We start from the raw sequence: 26,447 nt of genomic DNA, 5'->3' as shown, positions 1-26,447 counted from the left end.
TTGCCTGCAGATACTGACATCTCCGCCCCCCTATTCTTGGCACGCATTAACATGGTAATTAAGCTCCAAATTACAATGTGATAAATTCGACTCACAGATTGAAATCCCGCCCACCGGAGCGCCCTTTGAAGTTGTTGGGCCTTTGCGGTCACCGCTGCACCGAAATCCCTTTCGCATTCCTTTGCCGTGTTGTTGTGGTTATGGTTAACCTGCACTTCGGCCATGTTCAATTCCACACACTTTACAAGAATATCAAAACATACGCGAGAAAAGCAAAAATCCGACTGGAATAGTGGAGAGAGTACGGACAATTTTGTGGTGGTTTCTCGACGGTAAATTTAGCTTTCCGTCACGTGACCGTCTGGACTGTTTGAAGTGTGAATGAAAAAATGCACTTGTTTCGAGTCAAGTGGGCGGCAATCATGATATTCACCAGCCTGTTGTAATCCGATCTTATGCTGGAAAATATGATTTTATTTCAGTTATTAGTTCAAAGTACAAACAATTGCCCTATGCGTCGTCCAAAACACTAGAAACAAACGCAAGAAATTGAAAATTGTCAGCTTCTTGCGGGCTGTCATTTTCAAATTTTGCTTCTACCAATATTGGTTCCAAAGGTTTTCATAGATATATCGCGGTTGCCACCTTGAGCATTCTAGATTCCCGGTGATTTCAAAAGTTGTTTTTGTTAAGCCAGACATATTGTAAAGTTCAGATACAAAGTATTTTTAAAAAACTATTTTTTGTTTGTTTTTTCTACCGATAGACGAAGCAATCGCCCCCAGTATTGCTCCGTGTCAGTGCAAGAAAATTGTTTTGTCTATCAATACCTTTTTTACGATAGCATTTGGCAACATGGCATCAGTGGTTTTAATGTTAATAAAGGACAGAGACAGTTTGATTGACAATTGACATTGACAGTGCTTCAGTTGTTTACCGATTTGACAAAGACTCGCAAGGGTGAGGTTAAGCCGGTAAAAAGCAAAATATAAACAAGAACGGAAAAATTAAATCAGTAATCAGTTATTTGGTGTAGGTAGTGATTCTGGTGGACTGTGTGTGTTATTTTCTTGATGGTAATCCTGCAAAGTAAGGTAAGCAGCAACACTCTGTATGTCACATGAAACATCTATCAGCCACTGTTCGCTCCATTGAATTGTTTAGACATTTTCGGTTACCGAAAATATGAAAAACACTAATACAACTCCAATCACAAACTAGGACCAGTGCAGTGATTTACGCAAATACTGCACACAAATAAGTAAAAAAAAACAGTGTTTATCGTATGTCTCATTAAACTTTAGTAAACAGTTAGGAGGCACTAAAGTGGAAACAAATAAAAAATAAGGTTGAGAAACAGGCATCAGATTTCCACACCTGATGCTTCCGATATGTTTTCCCATTTCCGGATTAGCCGAGGTCGAAGGTGAACCTGCCGGGAAATGGGAAAATCGGACGCCTGGAGCGTATTTCATTATTAGGCTACTATCGGGAAAATTAGAGAGGAAAACTGAAATTGCCCGATCATGACTGAAATTTGTATTATCAAACATATTGTTTTTCTAGTGCTTTTAACAAACTCGTACAAAAAACAATACCAAACGTAGGTGGACTTGGTTTTAATGCATTTGTTGTTTAATTTCAACGCTATTTATTGCCGTTTCTTCGAAAACCCTGACAAATAACTTCAAACTGTTATTTATCAGATTTCATTGTTCTCGACCGGTTTCTAGTTACAGAACATAAACAATATAAAATCGTGGGTTTTTTTACAGGGAAAATGTTGGCCAACATAGACACTAACTTTTTCAACACTTTACGATCGCGTGTGGGCGGTTTACCGGAATCTATTACTTGGTAGTGCCCGCGTTTAATTAACACCCAGTTTTCTAATGAGAGAGACGCATTTTTTTCCACTAGTCAATTCTGCGTTGTGGTATTGAAAAAAAAAGAAACAAAGTAACGAATCCAAAGAGAACGTTAATTAAATACTACAAAAGGTAAGCAAGTTTGACTAATTGTACACATTTTAACGAGGTCCCGGAGCAAAGACAAAGAGCGCCAGATAATGGCGGAATTAAGTTAACCGGGGTATATGATAAAAGCTCCTGGTTAACTGAGTACGGCGTAATGGAAACATTCAGAACTGCATCTATTGCAAATATTAAGGCGCCCTAAATCCATTTAATTTAGTGGAAAGCGCATTCTGATTGCTGATATCAGAGCAAAACAGTTTGGGTAGTTCCATTCTTAAAGAGGGAATTTATTCTGTATTGCTAGTTGGTTGCTGTTTTGGAAGGTTATAACTAGTGATGGGTAAATTACCGGTAAATATTTTACTTTACCAGGAAAATTTGACCGGGAAATTACCAGTAAATTACTGGTAAATTACAAATACTGTGTTTACGGCAGTTTAAATTTTGACACTGCTTTTCTCCCTGACTGTACCAAATTTTGTAGTGTTTTTTTCAGGTTATCGGATAGGAAATTTAATGAGGATTCCAAAAATGTGTTTAAAATAGTCATTTTCTTACTCCAAGTGGGTTTTATAGGCAATTTTGTCCCTGACTGTCCTTTCAAACTGGGTTTTTTGCAATTCAAATATTGACACCGCTTTTCTCCCTGACTGTACCAAATTTTCTAGTGTTTTTTCATGTTATTTGATAGGAAATTGAATGAGGATTCCAAAAATGTGCTTAAAACAATTATTTTCTTACTCCAAGTGGGTTTTACAGGCAATTTTGTTCCTGACTGTACTTTCAAACTGTGTTTCTTGCAATGGGCCTATCCCACATATCATAAATTTTTGTTTTAATGACTGGAATCGAAAGAATAGGATCAAAAAACTAATTTTTTATATTCTTGAAGAAAAAATTATGGTCGTAAATGTTCCTACATTAGTTTGAATTTGTCCATTAAATTTAAAAGATCTGTTCTGGCGCGCATGTGACGTACGTAATTCTGGGCGATTTTATTGGCTGTTGCACGCCAACTGTTTCACTTCTTGTCGCTGATTGGTTGATAGTGTAGTACGTCACCGGCGGCGGGCGTTTAAAACATGAGATTAATGTAGTTTTTATCATCATTTTTTTTCTATTTAGACTTAATATTTTTGAAAACAAAAAAATACGGGTGTAATATTTTTAATCCGTCTTTGTAGTTATGAAATAAAAAAAAATTGTGGGACAGGCCCATTTTGACACCGCTTTTCTCCCTGACTGTACTAAATTTTCTTGTGTTTTTTCATGTTATTGGATAGGAAATTAAATGAGGATTCCAAAAATGTGCTTAAAACAATCATTTTCTTGTTCCAAATGGGTTTTACAGGCAATTTTGTTCCTGACTGTACTTTCAAACTGTGTTTCTTGCAATTTTGACACCGCTTTTCTCCCTGTGTACTAAATTTTCTAGTGTTTTTCATGTTATTGGATAGGAAATTAAATGAGGATTCCAAAAATGTGCTTAAAATAGTAATTTTCTCACTCCAAGTGGGTTTTATAGACGATTTTGTCCCTGACTGTCCTTTCAAACTGTGTTTCTTGCAATTCAAATTTTGACACCGCTTTTCTCCCTGACTGTACGAAATTTTGTAGTGTTTTTTCATGATATTGGATAAGAAATTTAATGAGGATTCCAAAAACGTGCTTAAAATAGTCATTTTCCCTCTCCAAGTGGGTTTTATAGGCGATTTTGTCCCTGACTGTTCTTTCAAACGGTGTTTCTTGCAATTCAAATTTTGACACCACTTTTCTCCGTGACTGTACCAAATTTTCTAGTGTTTTTTCATGATATTGGATAACAAATTTAATGAGGAATCCAAAAATGTGCTTAAAATAGTAATTTTCTCACTCCAAGTGGGTTTTATAGGCGATTTTGTCCCTGACTGTCCTTTCAAACTCTGTTTCTTGCAATTCAAATTTTGTAAAGTGAAATTTTGTAGTGTTTTACAGCACAACTACAACTCCTTAACCTAACACCGGAAGTTTGCAGGACCGTTTTTGCTTCCAGTATACAGGGTGTACAAGGAAAGTGTGATGGTTCACTATTATTGCCATCCTGTACGCAATTGTTGGGATAGAATTTTTTACTTTACATCACTGAAAAGAGAAGCTTAAAACGGTTCTTTTAAGTGGTTGAACCAGCCTGAATTCCCAATAATAACTGAGTTAGAGGGTATTCAAATTTTAAACCAACATTTTCAACTGATTTGAAAACTTGTTGCATCAAACCAGTTTTTACTAAATAACTCGAAAACGGCGAAAGTTTGAAAGAGAGCAAGAGTGTTCGTAAAGAACTGCTAAAATCATCCCTGGAAGTTTCACAATCCGTCAGTGTCGCTATTATAGTATACAGGGGGTGCATGAAAAGTGTAGTGATTTATGACTTTTCAAATTAATGACAGTCATGACATGAAAATGATATCTTTCAAGTAAATATCAATTACATCCATAAATTTACTGGTAAAATGAGTGAATTTGACTGAATTTTACTTCAAAAGCTGGTCATTTACGCCCATTAGTTATAACGAGTCTTTGGGAGAAAGGCGTGATCTCACCTAAACCACTACCCATTTGACATCATTAGACAGTTCTTGGATTTGGTTTTCTAAAACTAAAAACTAAAAACACCACGCCACTGTCCTAAACAAAAAAATCCATTCATGGACACGTCTTTCTTTAGCCTGAATATTATCGCGGCCGCGTATCTGTGTTGTACAGCTTAAGCAGGTTCTTGGTTCCACCTGTTCATACTACTAAAGATACATGGACGAGAGGTAATAATAAATTTTATATCGAAAATCTATATTTGCCCCTCAAGGTTGTTTGCTAAACAGACTCGTAATTAAGTTCATTCACTCGGCACACGAGATTTATTTTCGTCGCACCTAAACCGGACGGCTAATTTTGCCCGCGGGGTGTAAAAATCATGACCTTAGGGGTTGCAGAAAATTGTCAATCAAACGATTTTCCAGCCAGGCGCACACCTGACGTGTTTGATGTTTTCCCGCATCCGCATTATACTCATATATACTCAATGACGGAGGGGGTCAGAGATGAAAATTGCCACTCTGGAATTCACGTAAAAAGAGTTGTACACATTGGAGTTCTCATCTTGACATAAATAAAGCCTAGTTTATAAAAGAAATTTTAACTTTAGCTGTAACTTTAGCATTAGTAATAAATTTAGTATTAACCCTAAAAAAGAAGGGTGTTTATAAAACTCCTAATTTAACCATACAGGTTTTTGAAAAGTAACCTAACTTTAATGTTATTTTTTTCATGTTTTGCTGCCTAATGCCACATTACTGCGCTAAATCAATAGTAAAAAGATATTCTTTGAATTTCTGTTTAGAAATTTCATAAATAAAGCAAAAATTCAATCTTAAGAGGAAGTTTTAAACATTGCAGATTTAACTTTAGTATTAGCTGTAAGAAAATTTAGAATTTTATGTAAAACCAAGGTCAGCAGTTACAGCTAAATTTACAGTTAAAGTTAAATTTTGTTTTATAAACCAGGCTTAAGGACAGCTCTCTTAAGAAATGTGCAAACGTAACACGCAACGCGGATGGATGTGACTTCCCTGGGACTCTCCGATTAGTAAATTCCACTCTGGAGAATGAGGTAGGGCCATATTAAATACTAATTTAACTGAGTCGTGTTGTTGTTGAAGTTTTCCAGTTCCGTGCGCCATTTAAGAGTTCGCTAACGATATGTTTCTCTAGCGCTGCAAAGTTCGGAATTTTGTTGCAGGGCATTGTAAACTTTTCCTTAACAATACAGTCGAGCACGGCTTTTAGGCGGCTCTTGTTGTTTTCGTTTTTCTTCGACGGACTGAAAAACAACTTTTCCGGCCGACGCCGCACGACGAAACGCTCTAAATTGGAAAGTGGCTTTGTTCCCGAACTGGGCCAAGATGAGAGCGTCATAGAACCCCCCCCCGGGTTAATATTAGTTGCGATTTCTTGCAAATATCCCGCGGTAAAGGGCAATAATGGCGGTCCCAATTACCGTCAACTATCAAAAGGTCGCGCTGAATTTAGGCAATCCCTGAAACCGTCTAATTTCCCGTGCGGTCCCAGTTAAATTACAATCCACGGAAATAACCGCCAGATGGTGCCCTTAACCAACAAAGGGTTTCAGTGTTGCTGTCTCTCTCATCAAGTCAACACAAACCTGCCTTGATTACTGAAATTTTTTGGCACTAAATCTGTATAATAAAACCGAGTGTAAAAGTCCACGCCCTCTACCACACACATAATATAGATTAAAACGAAGAGACAAGCGTGGAAGATATACACGCATTCTTCTCTTCTTCTTTGGCCGTCCATCCTGGGCGGCCTTCGCCCGATAGGCAATTGTTTAGTTCAAGGTCACCCGCTTAAAGGAATGTGTTCGATTCGCGGTTCCACTCGTTAACTTAAGGCACTTCCGACCTTGAAGTTTATACTCTGCGTGAGTCTGCAACTTGCCGGCACCGTCATCAGGTTGTTTTTCAGTACATTTTGTTTATAACGTCATAAAGTTACGTAAAGATGGATTTATAGATTGACATGACTGCATATTACAGTCTTTGGGATAAAGCAAATTCTTGTGTATGTTGGAGTGAAGTAGAATGGAGGATGGTGGTGGAAGAAGATTAAATTAAAAGCGTATGGGGTATGTGAAGTAAATTAATGAATAATTTATGTTGAATGACATTTGAATATAGTCAACAAAAAAGGATTCTTCTTTACTGTTGGGTCGTGGCAGAGGGAGCACAGGCAGAGTAAACTGAATTCACTTTATTGAACGACTGACTTACAACTGACAACTTTAACAACTACTTATCAACAATCACTAGCACCAGCATTCATAAGGTGCAAGTGCAAACCCAACAACTCCTTCCCTACTATAGCTAGGAGTCCCGCAAGAGTTCAGTAGTCTACTGGCCTCTTACAAGAACGTCTTGGTTGTTTCCGATTGGTGTACTGCTCCTGGTTGGTGGTGCCTGAAGAATCTTGTAGGTGGACATCAGTAGGTTCTGGAAGCTGCTTGGAAAGTCAAAATTCATATTGCATCTGAAAGTGGTATTCATGCTGCGTTTCCAGATCTGATTGAAATGTCTACGATGAGTATCATCTCCTAAGGGAGCACAGGTAGAGTAAACTGAATTCACTTTATTGAATGAGTTATAACTGACAACTTTAGGTGCAAACCCAACAGTTAACTCTCAACCATACGAATAACTCATTTTCATTGGTTAAACACAAGTACATAGCATAAGTTGACGCAAAAGTTGAAACTTGGACCGCATTCGTTTTCAAGCTCCATGGAGCGAGCAGAGCGTGTTTGACGTCACAATGACGTAATTTGACAATTGGTCAAATTATGGTTTTCGCAAATTACGTCATCGTGACGTCAAAAAAGCTTAACTTTTGTGTTATGCTGTGCACTCTTGTGCTGTGCTTCTGCATCTATTAATTAACTTTAACGTACTAACCTGTGCAATTTGATTTAACTTTCTAACCAAACTTAATTCTATTATGTCAAAAGTTCACCATCTACCATTTTGTTCGGTCTTCTTTTTGTTTAAATTCGTCCAGGTCGGAGGCTTGTTTAACGGCTCCACGGTTTACAATAGAGCTCCCCGGGGCCGAAGAAATCAATTTAAACTGTGTGTGTGTAGTTGTCATATAAATCCAATATTACATTTCGAATTTCCCGGGGAAAAGTTGGCGGAATACGAGTATGGCAACTGTAAAAATTCAATCTTGACAATTGCTCTCCATTGAAATCCTTCCTTTTTCCTTTTTTTCATTTCCACCAGGTATCTACAGAGTGGTTTTATAAATTCTTAACAATTTATAAAAGTAATTAATAGTTAATAGTAACCTACTATCTGATGTAAAAGTATTTAACAGTAGCACCATCTGTTTCTAGCCTTATAGTCAGAGAAGATATGGCAAAATTTATAAGGGCTAATTCTGCAAATTAATGGCATTTGATCAAATTTATGTATTAAGTAACTTATATCTTTCTAATATTACCTGAAACTTGTTTTTTCAACACTCTGTATATGGATTTTGACAACACCATTATAATCATAGCTTCAAACACCTTTTAGAGCAATTGATAATGGGACTTTTTAAATTTGGACCCTTTCAAAGCATGATAAGCAAACTCCAGATTAGGCAAATAAAAGTACCTGAAACATAAGCTATTTAGAAAGAAGTAGTAGTCCATATTCTTTCAGTGGAGTCGCAAGAGTACGAAAGGAAGGAAATGACAAACAGTCTTCTCCACAATACTTTATTATGACCTTAGATGGTAAGGTCTGCTCAACAAGTTTCGGTCACATAAATGACCATCTTCAGGAGCTACAAGAATAACCTACTTTACATGGTGTACCATAAGTTTAATGTTAAAAAACGAGATGTTAAAAAACGAGAAAACGTACCTTAAATCGATCGATCAATGTGACTACTGTCTTTTTACAAGGGGAGAGACAGAGAGACCCATGTTATAACGAATTAGTGACTATAACATAGTTAAGTAGGTGAACAATGCTGTAAAATTTAACACATGTAACAATTGATTAAAGGGATTATAGGGAAATTTAATAGTTACCTCATTATGGAGAAAAAACTAACTATAGCACATTAAATTAAAATTAAACAAAAAACTTAAACTAGACCCATTTAGGGCTGGGTGAGACCCTAGGGGGAAAAAAAGATCTTAAAACTCGTGCACCATCCACTGAAGAGGCGATCAAACAGGAAACAAAATGGAGGTGCAAAAATTTTTAAAAAATTTCACATTGATAAGCCGTTAATTTGAAGGCAGAGGGGGAACCGTTAAGAGGGGGTTACAATAAAATAAAATAAAATCAATAATTTAGCTGACAACAGGTGGATAGTTCTGCAACCCACAAAACAAGTGAAGATCAACAATAGAAAGGTTAAAACCCGCAACCATTCATACCGCAGGTGGTGGAGTTGAAAGTAAACAATGCACCAAACCAGCAAACAGGTGGACAACGTATTAAGCCAGATGAGGGTGGCTAATAGGGGTTCAAAAATGGTGGCAAAACTGCAAGAAATGCCGACCTGTTGTCAGCTAAATTATTGATTTTATTTTATTTTATTGTAACCCCCTCTTAACGGTTCCCCCTCTGCCTTCAAATTAACGGCTTATCAATGTGAAATTTTTTAAAAATTTTTGCACCTCCATTTTGTTTCCTGTTTGATCGCCTCTTCAGTGGATGGTGCACGAGTTTTAAGATCTTTTTTTTTCCCCCTAGGGTCTCACCCAGCCCTAAATGGGTCTAGTTTAAGTTTTTTGTTTAATTTTAATTTAATGTGCTATAGTTAGTTTTTTCTCCATAATGAGGTAACTATTAAATTTCCCTATAATCCCTTTAATCAATTGTTACATGTGTTAAATTTTACAGCATTGTTCACCTACTTAACTATGTTATAGTCACTAATTCGTTATAACATGGGTCTCTCTGTCTCTCCCCTTGTAAAAAGACAGTAGTCACATTGATCGATCGATTTAAGGTACGTTTTCTCGTTTTTTAACATCTCGTTTTTTAACATTAAACTTATGGTACACCATGTAAAGTAGGTTATTCTTGTAGCTCCTGAAGATGGTCATTTATGTGACCGAAACTTGTTGAGCAGACCTTACCATCTAAGGTCATAATAAAGTATTGTGGAGAAGACTGTTTGTCATTTCCTTCCTTTCATAAGCTATTTAGTATAAGCAGCTCATTAATACCTCTACCAGAGTCCTTTTTATAGTATTAGGTAAATCACCTTGTCAGCTTCTGCTAAATTCATCTTTACTCTATATCCATGTTTCTTTGAGAACCACTGGCTTGAATAAACTTGGTTTTTGTAGTGTTCTTGTAAAAACTCTTCTTGGGAGTAAGTAAATATATGGGCTGTTTCATTGTGACAGTGTTTTCTATTAGAAAAGGCATCCTTTTCTGTTCCACAAACTCTAGTTCTTTCAGAATGTTTCACTGGGCCCCTTGATAGTTGTAAAGTGTATTAAAAAGGTGGCATTTTCAAAACTCACTACCGAAACACACACACATTATCTAGTCTCACACGTAGTATCGCAGTTGAATCGAAATACTCGTTAAAATATTGTAAAATGTACATCAAAAATAAAAAAATTAGCTTTGTTTACTTTTCCCAACAATGGCGGCCGATTTTCGGAGCCTTGTCGTCCTGATTCATTGCCGACGTGACTAGATGCCGTCAAAATTCTATCGCGCTCGGAACGCATGTAATAGACAAGAAAGGCAAATGATGACGTAACCGCCACGGAAAAAAAATGGACCAATCATAATTAACTTGGTATACAATTATTAGACGTATACATAACGACACACGCAATTAGGGATTTAAATCAAAAGGGTTAAAACACGTCGAACAGATCCTAAACATTAAGGCCCCACTTCACAAATCTATTAATTTCAAAAGGAATTTAATTAACTCGAACCCTTAAACCGTCGAGCAGGTGTCGTTCCGTAAATTGACCTTTAGGTCCCCGAGTGAGATGCGTCGGGATGAAATACCGAACAGAAAGAGAAAGGGCAAAGGAAAAAGCGCCGCGTTCGACTGCGACGGAAGGTTCAATTAGCGGTGACCTTTTTAAGGCTGCTGACACGCAAATACCAACCGCAAGTTAAGCAGACGGAAAAAATCGCTACTTATATAAACAGTATCACACCTACGAAGTAAACATTGTCCGTTTACTCTTTGAAAGAATTCCCAGGGTGTGTCGACACACTTGGGTATGGTTTAATTGCAACCGACAGTGGCGTAACACGCCCAAAAATCTGACTGGTGGTGTAAGGAGTAAAGAAATTAATCTACAAAAGAATTGGCAGGAACGGCATTTTATGCAAGATTATTTGAGAAAAAACAAAAAATGATTCAGAAATCTCCAAAATTATAAAACTAAAGTAACAAAGACATGAATATCGTTAATATAAATTAAAGGACTTCCTGGCATTTAAATCCGTGCATTATAAAAGGTAGCCGCATTGTATTTTATTGGGTTTTAAGCTTATTTTTATCACTTTTTTCGGGCATTTAATGGAATCGGAACGAAGACGGAGGAATATGGGAATGGAAATTAATGGAATTTCGGCCAAAATCTCCCAATTAGCTTAAAAGAATTGAGCTTATGAAAATTTTTTTCCGGATCTAAAACAGGGTGTATCATCAACATTTGTCCTTGAGCCGCTAACTCAAATTAATGCAAAATATTCTCAGATCCAGCTTAAGAGGCGGGATTACCAGAGCCGGTTTCATTAAAAACAAACTTAGGAAAGGCCGGTCTTTGTCGCCCTAATCCAGCGTTTTGAAGCCAGGCAAATGGAGTATTAAATTCAGTCACTGGGCACACTCACATAATATGTAAATTTCCTCGTCCCGAAATGTTGAAAATGTGCTTAAAAAGATTAGACCCTGTATCCTAGTCGAATTTTACGTATTGGAAATCCCACCGGAATAGGATAACAAAGCAAGAAAACGGCAACCTCAGCGGGGAAAATGATAGTATAGACGACCATTATTTCGCGTTAAACTGGATAATCCTAAAGATTGAGTCGGAAAAGAGAAATTCTAGTCGATTTGTCTTGATCTTGCAGTTTAATGTACTATCTCTAACAAGGCTACTGCTACTACACAAAAACTGGGATAAACACACTGACATAATCCAACAATCACCCAATGTCGTAAGATATATCCAGGTTCTAATATCACAAGCCATAAACCCGGCACAACGGAAACCGGAATTGAATATCCCAGCTTCTGTTACGTGCATATAAAGGAAAACGATACCGCCCGCTAAGAAAACCCCAATTTTTCTTCGAAGGAAACTGTGCATTTACGGTGTAGTTTGTATAGGCCTTGTCATCGATTCGCCATCTTTCCCGTTTTGTCCCCGGCGATATTAAAAAACCAGAAACTCATATACCTGGGAAAACGTGCTCAAGGGGCCGACCTTCACGTACAAACAGCACTACTCATTTCAGGTAACATTAAAGTGTAATCAACCCGACAAAGTTAAATGAGAATTTAAAATGTACACGACAAGGGATTTTCTGCTTTATATTAATAATTGTTTGCTGAAAGTTGGGAAAATTAACAACGCAGGATGCAAATGTAGACAATCCAGTTTTAGCGTTGAACAACGTTTCTTAAATCGTAATGATCAGTCTAAATGTACAGGATTTGGGTTTGTGAAGTTCTAAAATGCCTTACAAAACCTAGAAGCCTAGAAGTTTCCAAAAGCTTTCAAGACAGTCTTCTGTATGCTTCGAGAGCAGTTTAACAGCTTCCCAAAGTTTTTAGAATCGTCTGCAAGGTTTCAAATCTTTTAAAAGCAGTCCAAAACCTTAAAACCTTTTTAAACTCTCCAGAAACCTTTCAAATGCTTCTAAAGTAGTCAGAAAAGATTTCAAAGTACTACACAAACTCCAAAATGCTTCTAGAGCAATCGAAAGCCTTCTAAAAGCATTTAGAACAGGTAAAGCTTCCAAATGCTTTTCAACTTATCTATAGAAGTTCTCAAAAGCTTTCAAAACAGTCTAAAAGCTTCTGTATGCTTCTACAGCAGTTTAACAGCTTCCCAAAGTTTTTAGAATCGTCTGCAAGGTTTCAAAAGCAGTCTAGCACCTTCAATGCTCTTAAAACTGTTCAAACACTTTCCAAATGCTACTAAAATAGTCTAAATAGGTTTTTAAAACACTACAGAAACTCTAAGATAGCCTTCCAAAAGCTTCTAAAACACTCTAAAGGCTTCGAAATAATCTTCAACTAGTCTAGAAGTTTGTAGAACCGCCCATAAGTTTTCAAATGTTTTAAAAGCAGTCCAATACCTTCAAAGCCTTTTAAATTTTCCAGAAACTTTCCAAATGTAGAACTGTCTACACGGTTTCAAATGCCTTAAAAATAGTCCAGAACCTTCAATGCTCCTAAAGTAGTCTAAAAAGTTTTCAAAACACTACATAAACTCCAAAATGCTTCTATTAAGCCTTTCAAAACGATCAGAACAGTCTAGAAGCTTCCAAATGCTCTTCAACTAGTCTAGAAGCTCCCAAAAGATATCAAAACAATCTCGAAGCTTCAATATTGCCTTCCAAATACTCCTCAAGTAGTTTAAAACACTGCGGGAACTCCAAAATGCTTCCCAATTAGTCAAAAACCTTCCAAATCGGTTTAAAAATTTCCAAATGCTCTTCAACTAGTCTAGATGCTTCCAAAAAATTCTAAAACCGTCTCTAGTGATGAGATGTACCAATTTATCTAGCATTTTCGTAAAAAACAAATTTCTGTTATTTCAAAAACAAAGATGGCGTGAGGTGTTCAATTGTTTTTGCAATAACCCTGCTTTAACTTCTTAATGGTTTGACTAATTTTAACAAATTTGGTATTGTTGAAAAGAGCATTTCTTGGGCAATAAGAATCAACCAAAATATAGTTAATTTAGTTGAATCTTTCTGCGCCAGGGGGCTACTTTTGACACCATGACTCAAATTCCAAAAAAAAATATTTTTTTAATAAGAGTTTTTCTAAAAAGTAGCTAAATAACATCCAAATAGGCCAGTGAAAACCGTTTGTCAAATTCTCGTTCCTAACCTGAAAAATTGACAAAATGACATTATGAGATATGGTCGAGGAACAGTCTTATTGGGTCACCCGGTACATTGTCAAAAAATATGGCGGTTACGTTAATGTCAGGTATGTTATTATTGATTTGTTAATGTTATTTTATTAAGTAATTTGTTTATCAAACGACGTAGAAGTAGCAGACTAATACACTTCGATTTTCTATATAGAAAACAAATATCTACCAGAAAATACGTCACTGAAATATTCAAAACTAAAAACTCATATTCTGGCCCATTACTGCTGAATATTAAATTCCGTGTAAACGGACTGTTAATCAATGTCGATGCATAAAACAAATATTGGTTTTTCTACACATTTTCCGTCTGTTTTGCTATTTAAAACTGGCCATTTCCAGTGCTAGCTCATCCGCAAGCGATTTATACTCTGTGAACCGGAAAATAAGCGGCAACAGCGTAGTAAAAAATGCGACAATTCTGCCTGAGAATCCGGTAGGAGGAAGACAAAAAAGACAATTTTTCTCTCAAGTCGTAACTCACTGTCAGATATGGAGACTGTTAACCCTTTGAGCGCCGAAAACAACGGGGAACGTTAATTAAACTCTTCAGCATGCTATTAAATTCTGGAAGAGCATTTGTATAAAGCTGAGACGCATTAAGTAGTAATAATAGTTCCGAATTTAGAAACGCTTTTGTTGACTCGCTTTAAGATATCAAAATGCGGTGTTATTGACTGACACAACTTAAATTTGTACAAATACGTACCGTTTCACCAAAGTGTTCGGGCTCCTTCATACCATCTCTGTTTTCGATGATCCCTCCTGCAACAAATTAGACTTTAGAAATCGGGTTAAATGGCAGAGAAATTCGTGCAATTGATAACCGTACAGTACATGTTGATGAGAGTTCATAAAACACACGCAACAAGACGTGATTGTTTGTAAATTTGCCCTAAATCAAAGTATCCTTTGTCATATTAAAGTTCTCATGGGAATTTTCCGTTCTGTACTGAAATCAATTAATATCTGATTAAAAAGTTGCCACCGCACTTTGCTTCAATTGCAACTTTCAAAGTCATCAAAGCGTAGATATATTAAAGTGTAGGAAATGCAATTTTCTCTCTTCAAAGGTTGGCGGAAACTCCCTTTTAATTATTCTCAAGCGTCAAACGCGCTTCTTCTTTGAGTCGTTTTCAACATTTCACACCAGACATGTCTGCTTATAAAAAACGTAGATTGCTTCATTTTGTAAAAGTAGGGCAAATTGTGCGTGTGGCAAGCCTTAGTTACGCACCACGACATTTTGAGTGACCACTAAAGGTGGTCATGGAGGCGAGTGAACTCCATCATCAAGGTCGTTAGCACGGCGATTGTGAGTGGCTATTTCATGATTTTATCAGCGAAAGTGTTAGATAACTCGACGTTATTATCGCTTTGGAAAGCGATTCCCATTATGTTTCGTAAATAAAGCGAACATCAGGTGGTGTATTGGATGGACGCCGTAATAACTCAGCTCAGGACCGCATTCAAACTTATACTGTGCAATGTCATTTTGTAAAAGTTTTATTTAATACTCCGTTTGGAAGCAATCTAAACTTGAAGTTATAATTTAAATTGCAATTCCGTTTCGTCTGTAAAAACGTTTTACTTGACTGAAAGTTGCAGTTTTTCTACTAAGAGGACATTTTTCAAATGGAAATTGCTGCATGAGTCAACTATAGAGTAATAATTATTTACATTACTAGTGTGATATGAGCATTTTTAAAATGGAAGTAATGCCTAATGTTAAAGAGGTCGAGAACGTGGAGGAAATAACTTATCTAGGTGCCCACATCAGCAGAAATGGCGGATCAAGTCAAGAAATCCGAAGAAGGATAGCTCTCGCCAAAACGGCCATGACCAAACTCAACAAAACACCCTGGAAATGGAATCCTGGACCTTATAAGCCACAGACATCGCCAAGTTGTAAGTAGCTTAACATCCAAGTCAGATTGTCAACTAAAATCAAACAACTGATTCTCATGTCAGCAGGAGGAAAGATGACAATCTGGAAAAACTTATGGTCCAAGGGAAGGTAGAGGGAACACGACCTAGAGGACGTTCTCCAAAACGATGGTTGGACCAGGTGAAGCAATTTACAAGAAAATCTTTCCCAGACAGCATTAGAAGCACGTCAGATAGAGAGGAATGGAGGGAAACTGCTAAAAACTTGAGACTAACATAACGAATAGAGAGAGAGATGAGCATTTTTACAGTCAGGAGTGAGAAGATCGTAGTTGTGGTGGTCCATTAATTTACCTTACCACACGAGCATTGTATGTACAAGTAATGAGCGATTTTACAGTCACTAGTGCGATAGTGATTGTTTTATTGTACTCTTAGGGTGCTTTAAATGGATCATTACCGTGCAAGTAGTAGTTTTAGAGAATGAGATGAAATGCATATGTAATTTACTAATTACTTTTGGTAAGGTGTGGAAGATAAAATATAACTTTTTTTTAAATGATGATTTACAATTTTTCTGCCTTCATGAACCACACTGTATATCCAAAAGTAATTTTAAAGAGTAAAGGAACTAATGAGATAATGAGTATACAAAGCACTGGTATATTGCAGGTACAAATTTAGTATGAAGGAGGCAGTATTGATATAGTAAAAATCAAACTAAATTACAACTGGTCACCGGACGCCAGGGTATTCCAATTCTTGACAACAAGAAGAACAGAATGTGTCAGAAGAAGCTGACAATGGCAGGTTTGTGTCACATTCTGTATGCTTCTCTCCTGGTAACTCCCTCATTTCAAGCATACGCATCCTGGACGGACTATTTTAATAGACAACTTGTAATCAGAGTTGGCTGAATTATCACCATTGTAAAACAAATGAGCGTTGGTCAGCCCAACTGTAATTGCCCCGCTCATTATCCGTTTTAATGTAATACCGGCTAGTTTCGCATTCGGGGTAATTTTTAACCGGACGTTTGTTCCGGACAGGACTATCAGTCATTTCGAGACGACTGTCACGCCCCCTCCCGGCCACCAAACGCACAGGGGAAACTAACGTCTGTTCCGTAAGCCCGGCATGGTATAAATGAAATTTGTCGTTACAGCCCTTGTGGGTCGATTGAAAGCCGTTTAAGCGAATAATTGCGCATAGAATATGAATTAATTTCGGTCGGGTCGAGGTTTTTGACAACTGGTTAGGTAAAATATAATATCAACTATACTTAATTGGGACTGGTTTAATTGGTGCACGTATAACGGACGCATTGCGGTTTTTGCTCCTATACATGTCACAACAGTTACAGTTGTCTTTTTATGGTACCACTCTTGATGCTTTGTAGTAATTAACCCTATTTGATAGAATTTGGTGTAACTGAATTAAACTCATTGAAACTAACAGTTATAGTTATTTAACCAACGAGTGTTAAAATATAAGAGTTGGTTACAACATTTTTGTGATAAATTGGCGACGGATAAAACCTGATAACGCTAATAAGACTTATGACGCAACAACGAGACCTAATTAAAATTCTGTAACGCCCGGTAATGCCTCCATTTATTATACTCGATTTTAAAGCCGGCATAATCAAAATTAATTGACTGTTCTTCAACATGGCGGAACGTTGACGGGTATTTACGACCCCAAAAAAACCCTTCATAAAAACATTAGCGCACTTGGATGAAAGTTTAACTTTGGGGTGGTAATTCACCCAAAATGGCCGTTTATCTATCCGGAATCGGTTTGATTAAAAAGGTTTAACTTGGCAAGTTTAAATTGGTTTCGTAATTTCTTGAACTTTGCACAAAGATGAAGTATTGCGAGAGGCTGCATCGAAACCGCCGCTTGTCAAGGTATCCGGGCCGTTACGCCTTTAACCAGTGGCGCTCGACCGTTTTTTACCCGCCCGCCATATTAGATCTTTCGGGCGCCATGTTTGCGCAATCAACTCAAAAACCCACCATTTTCAGTCAGTCATCAAATCGATTCACTTGCTAACAAGTATAGTATAATGTAAAAGGTTAGGTTAGGTTAGGAAACTGTGACGTTTTTACACAATTATTAGTATCGTTCAGTTTTTAACGTCATCAAGTACTCCGCCATATTGAAATTTACGCACCTCGTTTATTACAAGCTAGGCTATCCATCTTTCAAAAAAACATTCTAAGAATCTCACATGTTTTGCATGCATTAATTCCGAAATCTGTATAATTCATCTGTCCGTTTATTACTGCAACCAACAATACACCAGGTTCACATCTGCTCGTGGAAGATGTGGCAACATAGGGCACAGTCCCAACTGACAGTCGGCTAAACATTTTGAGGTTAGGAATTTTAAAAAGTTGAAAAACAGCAAAAACTACAAACACAAGAAATAAAAACTTAATTTGGGGTTGTTTAAGTTTATTAATTAGTGTTGTTATTCCGAGACCTTCGTAAAATTCGGATTCATTGCCGACGTGGCTAGATGACGTCAAAATTCTATCGCGCTCGGAACTCATGTAATAGACAAGAAAGGCAAATGATGACGTAACCGTCACGGGAAAAAAATGGACCATAGCATAAAATTGTCAGCTGTCAATATGTACAATACCCCAAAATACTTACATATGAATCTTTTCTATGTATAATGGATTTTTCTATCAATTACACGGGCAGTACTTGGTCGTACTGATACGACAACGGCAACAATTTGACCTGGTATTTTCATTGATCATTATACTGCCACTACCGGGACCTTTAAAAGGTATAGTCAAATTTTTACCCTTTGAGAATGACGTCAAGCAGGTGAAAAAACACGCATGTCTGGAATTAGATCACAAGTTTTAACCTACAAATGCCTTGAAAAATGAGTGCGTTCAGAAGTGACTGATGATCAAGTGCCTTGAAAATCACATGATCATGAGAGTTTGAGTTTAATCATCATTCATTCAGTGAATAGGTGTGCTTGCACTCACTTAAAGATCTCTTCTACTCCTAATAACATAATATATTATTAATGTTCATTGATTTTGTGCTGTGTACAATAAAGCAAAAATAGTAATTTGGCATACCAACATTACCAACTTCTTTGTTTTTCATAAAAGCGCTTATTTTGGTTTTACTGACCGACATTTCCTTAGAAATGTTGGTAAAATGGGAGTCGTCAGCTGGAATTCCAGCCTTTTTCATTCGGCATAGGGTAGCAGTACTTACTTTTAAAGTCTGTGATGCTCTATCATACACATTGGAATAATCAATTGGGATGACATCTGGAAACTGTTTCTTTTCGTACTCGAAAAAAAGCAGCACATTTAGAATTAGCATTTGGGCTTGCTCATTGTATCGCAGCATTTGTATACATTTGATATTTGTTTATATCAAAGTGACAGTAAATGTCAACGTTTTTAATTTGACAGGATGACAAAATTAATAACGTGCCTTTTTTGCTAAAATTGTTTATTTCACATGTTTGATATGCGAGAAACAAAGATGTAAAAAGATGACGTCATTCTCAAAAGGTAAAAATCCAACTATATGTAGAGAAGAAGTACCATCAATCATATTGTAGTGTTTTTAAATAACGACATGTTGTGGGGGTCTATGATGACCGAAATAATAACGAGATGAATTAATTTTAGTTGGATTTAATCATAATTATTGAAATTGCATCAAACAGTAAAACTCGTAAAACGTAAAACATAAGTGTGGTTATCTTTCTAAAATCAAAATCAAAATCCCCCCCAATGACAGTAATGACATTTCTCTGTCAGTCCCCAATTGACTTGACATTTACAAAGCAGTGTTGCCATACCTCATAAGCAAACGACTACAATGTTTTCAACTTTTTTGGTATTACAGCTAGTTTTTACCAAGAAACTGGTTTGTAAAGAGCATTTAATACACGATTAACTGGCTAGAAGTTAACGAGATGCGCCACTGATTAAATCTAAATTTGCACAGCAAAACCATCGCGGGAATATTAAAACGGATTAAAATTTCAAACTCGCTTACAAGTGCGGAAATAAACAGCGATTGTTTTTTAAAAAGGGGTTGTTCCATTCTTCCAAAGTTAATCCACTTAACCGGTCTTTTTTTCCACGTTTAAGGCGGTTTTTACGCAATTAAATCATAAACCGGAGCCCTAAAGATACCATGGCAGTACCTTTTGCGGCGAGTCGAGCGAAAGAAGAAATCGATCGCGATCCGATTTTCGGTTCCCACGAGTACGCGGTCGACGTTTTACAAGAATTTTATGCCGTTCATGACCTGCAGCAATGAGACGAAGACGACCGGACTTTTTTAGATTGTCGTCTTTAGTAAACGGCCAATGCGTAATTTACTTATACGCGGTACCACAACTCTTGAAAAAAGTGAACAAAATAAGACAATCAAACACTCAGAACAGTACCATTAGTGAAGCTGGTAACAATTTGGTCGATGCCTTGGTTTAATACGGTACTACCTTACATAGAGATGTCTCAATTACCACTTCATTTAAATACTTGCTTGTTAAGACCACCATTCATTTCAGTAGAAAATCACTTTAAACTCGCACTCAAAAACTTCCTTAAGTCATCAATAAAATGATTTTCTACTAATTATGAAAGTACAGTTTGACTCAAAATTCCTACTGACTTTTTTAGGTTAGGAGATATGTAATTTTGCGCGTGGCGCCCTCTGGCCTAACCGTTTACGTGTGGCAAATGATTCTATCGAGTCCGGAAAACAATAATTTCAGTAACGGTACCGCTAATCAAAAACTGAGGAATACAATACCATTCTCGGTGCAGATTGCTCGACTGAAGAATTCGGATTTACAAGCTAGACTCTTATACAGTGCGTTTTTTTCAACGCGCAACATAGGATTTCACGTGTTAAATTTTTAAGCCCATGTTAGACCATGTTATTTTGGAACTACAAGTATAAAACTTGACGGGTGGCTGTTTCGTACCCTGAAGCTTAAGTAAGTTTACCAATTCGGCCTAAAAAGTGTTAAAAAGCTTGCAAAAAATCATCTTTTTTCGAAAAGGTTTTATCGTTTCATACTCCCTGTATGCATTGTTGTTCTTTGTTGTTTTTGATACTGGCACGGCAGGTAGCAGGTAAAATTTGGCGTAGAAAGTAAAACAGGGTGATCATTCACATTATATCAAGAAAGTTAAGAACAAAAGAAGTATTTTTATAAGTGAATTGTTCAAAGTGACCTCCGTTTGAAGCCAAACAGTATTCCAAACAATCATAAAATGCCCTTTTGACGTTCAAAAGATGTCGGGTCGTGATGCAGTCAAAATATGTCACTTTACCTGCTACCTGCCCTGCCAGTATAAAAACAACAAGGAACAACAATGCATACAGGGAGTATGGAACGATAAAATCTTTTCGAAAAAAAATGATTTTTTCCAGTTTTTAATCACTTTTTAGACCAAATTGGTAGACTTACTTAAGCTTCAGGGTACTAAAGACACACCAGTCAAGTTATAGACTTGCAGTTCCAAAATAAAATGGTCTAACATGGGCTTAAAAATTTAACACGTAAAATCCTATGTTGCGCGTTAAAAAAAACGCACTGTAGAATAGTCCCAGTGCATTTTCACTTAATTCCTACGGAAAAGTTGGAAAAAAAAACAATCGTAAATTCTTGACGAGGCCCTTGCAACGACAACGCACCGCGATAGAACGCCTTTCGTATAATAATGTTAGTCTCGGACTGGCTTTGGTGTGGTTTACGCCTCTGGAATGTCAATGAGGAGGCCCGAGTTTCAGTCGAAACGTCTACGCCGGGAAATGCCATTGTCCGTAGTTTCAGTTAGGGTAGGGCGCGGTTGCCAAATTGTTTCCACCCAAGAGGTCTATTATCAGAAAAACATTTTTTTTTAATCGTATATCGTTACAGCCGATACGCGAGTAGTTAACGTAAGTGCAGCCACATTCTTGTTAGGTCCAGTTTCGAAGCATAACCATATTTGTCAAGGCTCTCCTTACAGTTCATAGGCGCACGCTTTTTAATTTCAGTGCAGGAAATTTTCGTTTCACTCAAAATTCCTCAGCCGCTATGTTACATTCAAAATATGAATCAATGAAGAATTATCGTCAGAGAGGTGTCACTTTTCAAGCTGTCATTTTTTGACATTTGACAAGTAGAAACTACTATTAATAAAAATTTGGCAGAGACGGTTCGTAAAACTGGCCGAAATTGGATGGCATATTGATCTGACCAACGTTTACTTTCAACAAGACTGCGCTACGTGTCACACAAGATTGGCCACCGAGATCTTGTGATTTAACACCGTGTGACTTCTTTCTTTGGGGCCACGTGAAAGATAAGGTCTACGGGTATAGCCCAGCCTCAAAGATGGAATTCGTGAGGCTATCGAGGACATAGGGCAGCCACTGAAAGTTTCAAGAAAAGGCTATTATCCTGTAGGCGTCATTTAGCTGATGTTTTTCTCTTTTCTTTGAATATCAAAATAACACCTCTTATTGGAAAACCTTGTAGTTTGACTATACAGTATCATTGGATGTGTGACAATGACGAAATCTGCATCAGTGTACAAAGTACATTGAACAGGATAATAAGTAATAGAAAAGGAATGACTGTACTGTCATTAATGTAACAAGATTGTCAAACTTGGACTCTGGTCAACCTGTGAAGCAGAAAATTTGAACGATTTACCATTTTGCACAACGAAGATACCTTTTCCACGTCTTGCCGAACAAGAATGTGGAATTTCTCGAGGGAAATCAGGCCGCGAAACCGAACGACTAATTCGATCTTAAGAACGCCAACCGTCAGCAGTTTTTTTTCTACTTTTCCGCCTTCCTCTCGTTAATAAAGACCTCCTACGTATCACTGCGGTCTGCGAGTGGATGCTATATCCGGCAGGTAAACAATCAGCAGGAATCCCATTTTAATTACGTTGGCGAAAGCGGACCGGAAAAACAGTACCTATCTCGAGCGCCAGGATACTGTACTTCCGGTCTGGTATTGCACGCTAACGGTTTATTTTCACGCTGACAGCTGTCAGTGTCACAAAAAGCTACGTTGCCGTAACCGTAAATGTTGTCCGTTAGATGTACAAGTACTGTCCGAGTATTTAGTTTCAATTAGACTGTCTCTGCTCGGCAACATCTCATTGATAGAATCTTTAAAAGGACGTTTTAAAGCCCAGTTCGGGTCCTTATTTAATGAAACGGCTTTCAGTGACGTTCTTACGCTACTTTTCAGGCAATACGTATGTGCATACGTCCTAACCGTATCGTGGCTCACATTTAACCGAGAACAAAACGTTCCGTCTCTGTCACTCTACAGCAGCACTGCCAGTAAATACTGTTTTTTCCACCTTTACATTTGCAACGGTTACCAGACACCAAAAGTACTTATTCGCTTGGTCATGATATAAATTATCAAAGCCAATCATTAATCAATACATTGTCAAACATGTAGAATAATTATGCTAATTATCAGTGGCTCCACTGCTTTCACAACAAACACGTATCCTGAGTCTTCCAAGTTGTTAGAATGGTTAAGATAACTCCTCTGCTGCACTCTTCACAGCAAGCTCTAATAAACGAATTGTATACTGGCCAAGCTGTATTGGCGTTTCAAGATAAGAGATCAGTTTCGGGCATTCCAGCTGTCATTTCTCCATTTGTTTACATTGATTTTGACAGTGACAGTGTCATCTTATTTATAATGTTAGGTTAGAAACGGGTTACTCGATTTTAGTTCTACTGGCGCTGCAATCTTAACTTGAAACGCCAATTCACAATGACAGTTCTTATTTGGTAGTCACAAGCTCACTAGATCCCAAATAAGCGACCCACTATACAGGTGTGGTAAATCCAAAACTGACCATAGGAAAACCGCGTAACGGACAGAGAAACGTACATTATTGCATGCGCGGGACTAAGACAAAAAACGAAAAAAATATCAAGCAGGCCATATTTTCAGCGCGCTGTTGCCAAACGCCAAGTTATTTTGTTGACGGTATTTGAAAATATGGCCTACTTGATATTTTTTTCGTTTTCTGTCTTAGTCCCGCGCATGCAATAATGTACGTTTCTCTGTCCGTTACGCGGTTTTCCTATGGTCGGTTTTGGATTTACCACACCTGTATAATCTCCTGCTTCTTATCCATGTAGTTGCTGGTCTTCCACGTTTTCTTTTGCTTTCTGAAATGTATTTTAGAGCTCGTTTGGGCCAACTATTCTCGTTCATGCCTTTGCACTTTGACAGGCTCTTCTTAGGTATCTCCACACAGTCTATCCTTCTTGTCTTTTCTCATTTGCCAGCATTCTGCCTTATACATTAGGATAGATTCTATAACTGCTGTATAGACTGTCTTCTTGGTTGGGTCAAAGTAATGAGTTGAGAATATGTATCGTTCTCTGACACTGTTGTGCTCTGTGTTTTATGTTATATCTTATTACTCTAGATCCTGATCTTCTTCCCCCTCTCCTACTCACATATATTCTGTTTTTGTCATGTTCATGCTCATACTCCATGATTCGTATTCTTCCTGTAGTTTCCTAAGCAGTCTGCATCTTCTTGACAACTAGCTCTCAACACATCTCGTTTATTTAATACAATATTTAAATTGTTGAGTTAATTCCTTTGGTTTGTATTTTGATATGTACATTTGGAGAGCCGTATGTTTAGTGATTTTAGCCGTTGGTCGGTAATTTCTAGGGGACGATTAAATTCCGCAATAAAAGCTGGAATTTACGATTCCGGAGTTAAACCTGCACTTTAGCATAATTTGCAGTCTCAATTTCGGAGCCGAGAAAAGTACTTTGACCCCTCATATACGCCGGAACGTAATTTATTTCCCTATTTAGACCTCCGGCTGAATCACGTCCAGCAACATTCGCGGACGCCGACCAGAACGATCTTTCTCTTTTATGGTCCTTTCGTCGCCACGTTTTAAAATAAATATTAATATAATTAATAAATCGAGCACTTGTTGGCAAAAACCGTCATAGAGCACCTTAGAGCTTGAATTTTTAGCATAAAATGCCGTTCTCAGAAGTGCAAATTTTATATTGCCGACAGTAAAATCTACATTCCGATAGGGAGTTGAACAATGATAATAAAAGCGAAGCGACGATTTTGAAAATTCAGGTTTCGAGGACACTAACGAGCTTGAATAGGCTTGTTTATGTGTTATACAACGCAAAGGTCGATTTTTAAACATACTTTTGCGCTTAAACCTGATTTGTAACAGGATGTTACATACCAATTTATGAATTTGCACTAGTTGGCAACAGTGACAGCTGCGAAAGATAATGCCACTCTGTGCAATATCGATAATGGGTATACTGTTGTAGCTTTCATGTCCAATTAACTAAATTTATTACTCCTTGGCTATGGTAAAACACCTTTTCTGGAGTGTTTTCCAGCTTAGAAAAAAAACAGCCATCTCCGGCAAATTTTCTTTAGAGAATTAATGAAGACGCCCCTGAAATAAATGGCTGGTTCACGTCCAACCAGCAATTTACCCCAGGGTCGGCCATTAATTACATCTTCGAGACGGTAATCGGCAACATTGCCCTGTCAAAACGTGAACACGGTGTTGTCACGTCTCTTTCTAAAAAATACAGGTGTTTCAAGTTATAAAAACTAGGGATTTATAGCAATCAATTATTGGTGGAATGGAAGGCGGAAAAAAGGCAACAACTATGCTAGTTTTCTGCAATTACGATTTCAATTAGCACAAACCTCGCGCTGATTTACGACTCTAGTACAGTTAGATATATTATAATATCAACAATAATTATTTATTACACAATTATGTTGTATATTATTAAAGAATACAGTTATTTCGCCATTATATTGACACTCCGTGATATGTTATCTTTGGTGTGCTACTATAAGGCCCTCTGTGTGTTATAATAAGGTGAGAAAACAAGCCAATTTGCATACCCCCATGCCACGACCGGCATTTATATTCATAACAAATTTGATTTATATTAATACTCTTACACGCTAAAAGGAATTCGGCCGCTCCTCTATACGCGAGAAGAAAGTATTTTAATTTTTCTACCTGTCTACCTACTTTCCATTCTTCTATTAACACACATGTGCTTGATCTCGGCGGTTAAAGAAGACCCAAAGCTTTGAATTTATAACCTCTAAAATAAGAAGAGAGATTTCCAAAACTCCAGTGTGAATTAAACAATAAAGTATGAAACTAATCAGAAAGACGACGTTTTGAAACCTATCAAACTTAAATATGAAGAACTTGAATTTAACCTTCGTTTAGAATGGAATGTTGCAACCGTGAAAGCCCCAATAACCGGAAATTAACGGGATATAAATCTGCAACACATCTCTCAATTTATTCCAGTCTAATCTAAAACGCGATTGCCAAGGATATTTATGACACTGCACGCTCTATAAATTCCTATTTTGCGTAAATACTGTTACTACCAGATTTACTACGATATAGTACTATTTTTCGTTTATTTTTCCGACCTGGTTAAAACCTAATTTATCTGTTTGTTTATAGGGTCACTCCCACGTGGTTCACCACCGCCAAAATTCATTAAGAAACAGGATTCTAACTTTCTCGCACAAGAGGGTTTATAGAATCATAAACACGGCGGATGACTAACGCGAATTTTAACGGACCGCGGTGCCGCAGGTGTACAAGCACCAAGTGTAACACCATCTGCCATTTATTTTAACGTTTACTCGGAGTAAACGGCGACATCAATCATCAAAGCAATCTTTACGGTCCTGGATTGAACCGAGGAAGTCCCTGAAGATGCTTTTTGCACTAGCCGGTATTAAATTGTATCAGTACTAGTGATAATTGTGAATGGTTAGCTTAACA

The 26,447-nt window shown here is 37.3% G+C and overlaps 1 protein-coding gene and 2 long non-coding RNA genes across 13 annotated transcripts in view; 1 reads left to right on the top strand and 2 right to left on the bottom strand.

Annotated features, from left to right (window-relative positions):
• Positions 1-26,447, bottom strand: part of ASPP (Ankyrin-repeat, SH3-domain, and Proline-rich-region containing Protein) — a 66,400-nt gene that overhangs the window by 27,714 nt on the left and 12,239 nt on the right. For 4 of the 5 annotated variants that reach the window (XM_081989006.1, XM_081989007.1, XM_081989010.1 and 1 more), the window contains one exon: positions 14,396-14,451. In XM_081989006.1, coding sequence (XP_081845132.1) covers positions 14,396-14,451 — 56 coding nt within the window. Of the gene's footprint in view, positions 1-95; positions 334-14,395; positions 14,452-26,447 lie in introns of those variants that run through there. The other variant, XM_081989009.1, reaches the window with a different exon arrangement.
• On the bottom strand, positions 6,768-9,039 carry LOC145735223 (uncharacterized). Of its 7 annotated transcripts, none has more exons than XR_014179609.1 (5): positions 8,608-9,039; positions 8,028-8,546; positions 7,877-7,964; positions 7,481-7,811; positions 6,768-7,090 (listed from the first exon to the last, which is right to left on the bottom strand). It is a non-coding gene; the product is annotated as an uncharacterized LOC145735223 (long non-coding RNA). The 7 variants fall into 7 exon arrangements; XR_014179607.1 differs by having other exon boundaries at positions 6,768-7,122; positions 7,546-7,811; positions 8,608-9,036; XR_014179608.1 differs by having other exon boundaries at positions 7,546-7,811; positions 8,608-9,036.
• On the top strand, positions 9,243-9,701 carry LOC145735224 (uncharacterized). Its single transcript, XR_014179612.1, has 2 exons — positions 9,243-9,369; positions 9,431-9,701. It is a non-coding gene; the product is annotated as an uncharacterized LOC145735224 (long non-coding RNA).

Source organism: Ips typographus, linkage group LG11 (genome assembly GCF_016097725.1).
Source record: "Ips typographus isolate SLU linkage group LG11, UJ_Ityp_2.0, whole genome shotgun sequence".
NCBI classification, from domain to species: Eukaryota; Metazoa; Arthropoda; class Insecta; order Coleoptera; family Curculionidae; genus Ips; species Ips typographus.
Note: the sequence above shows the minus strand (reverse complement) of the source record. Positions and strands in the feature narration are given on the sequence as shown.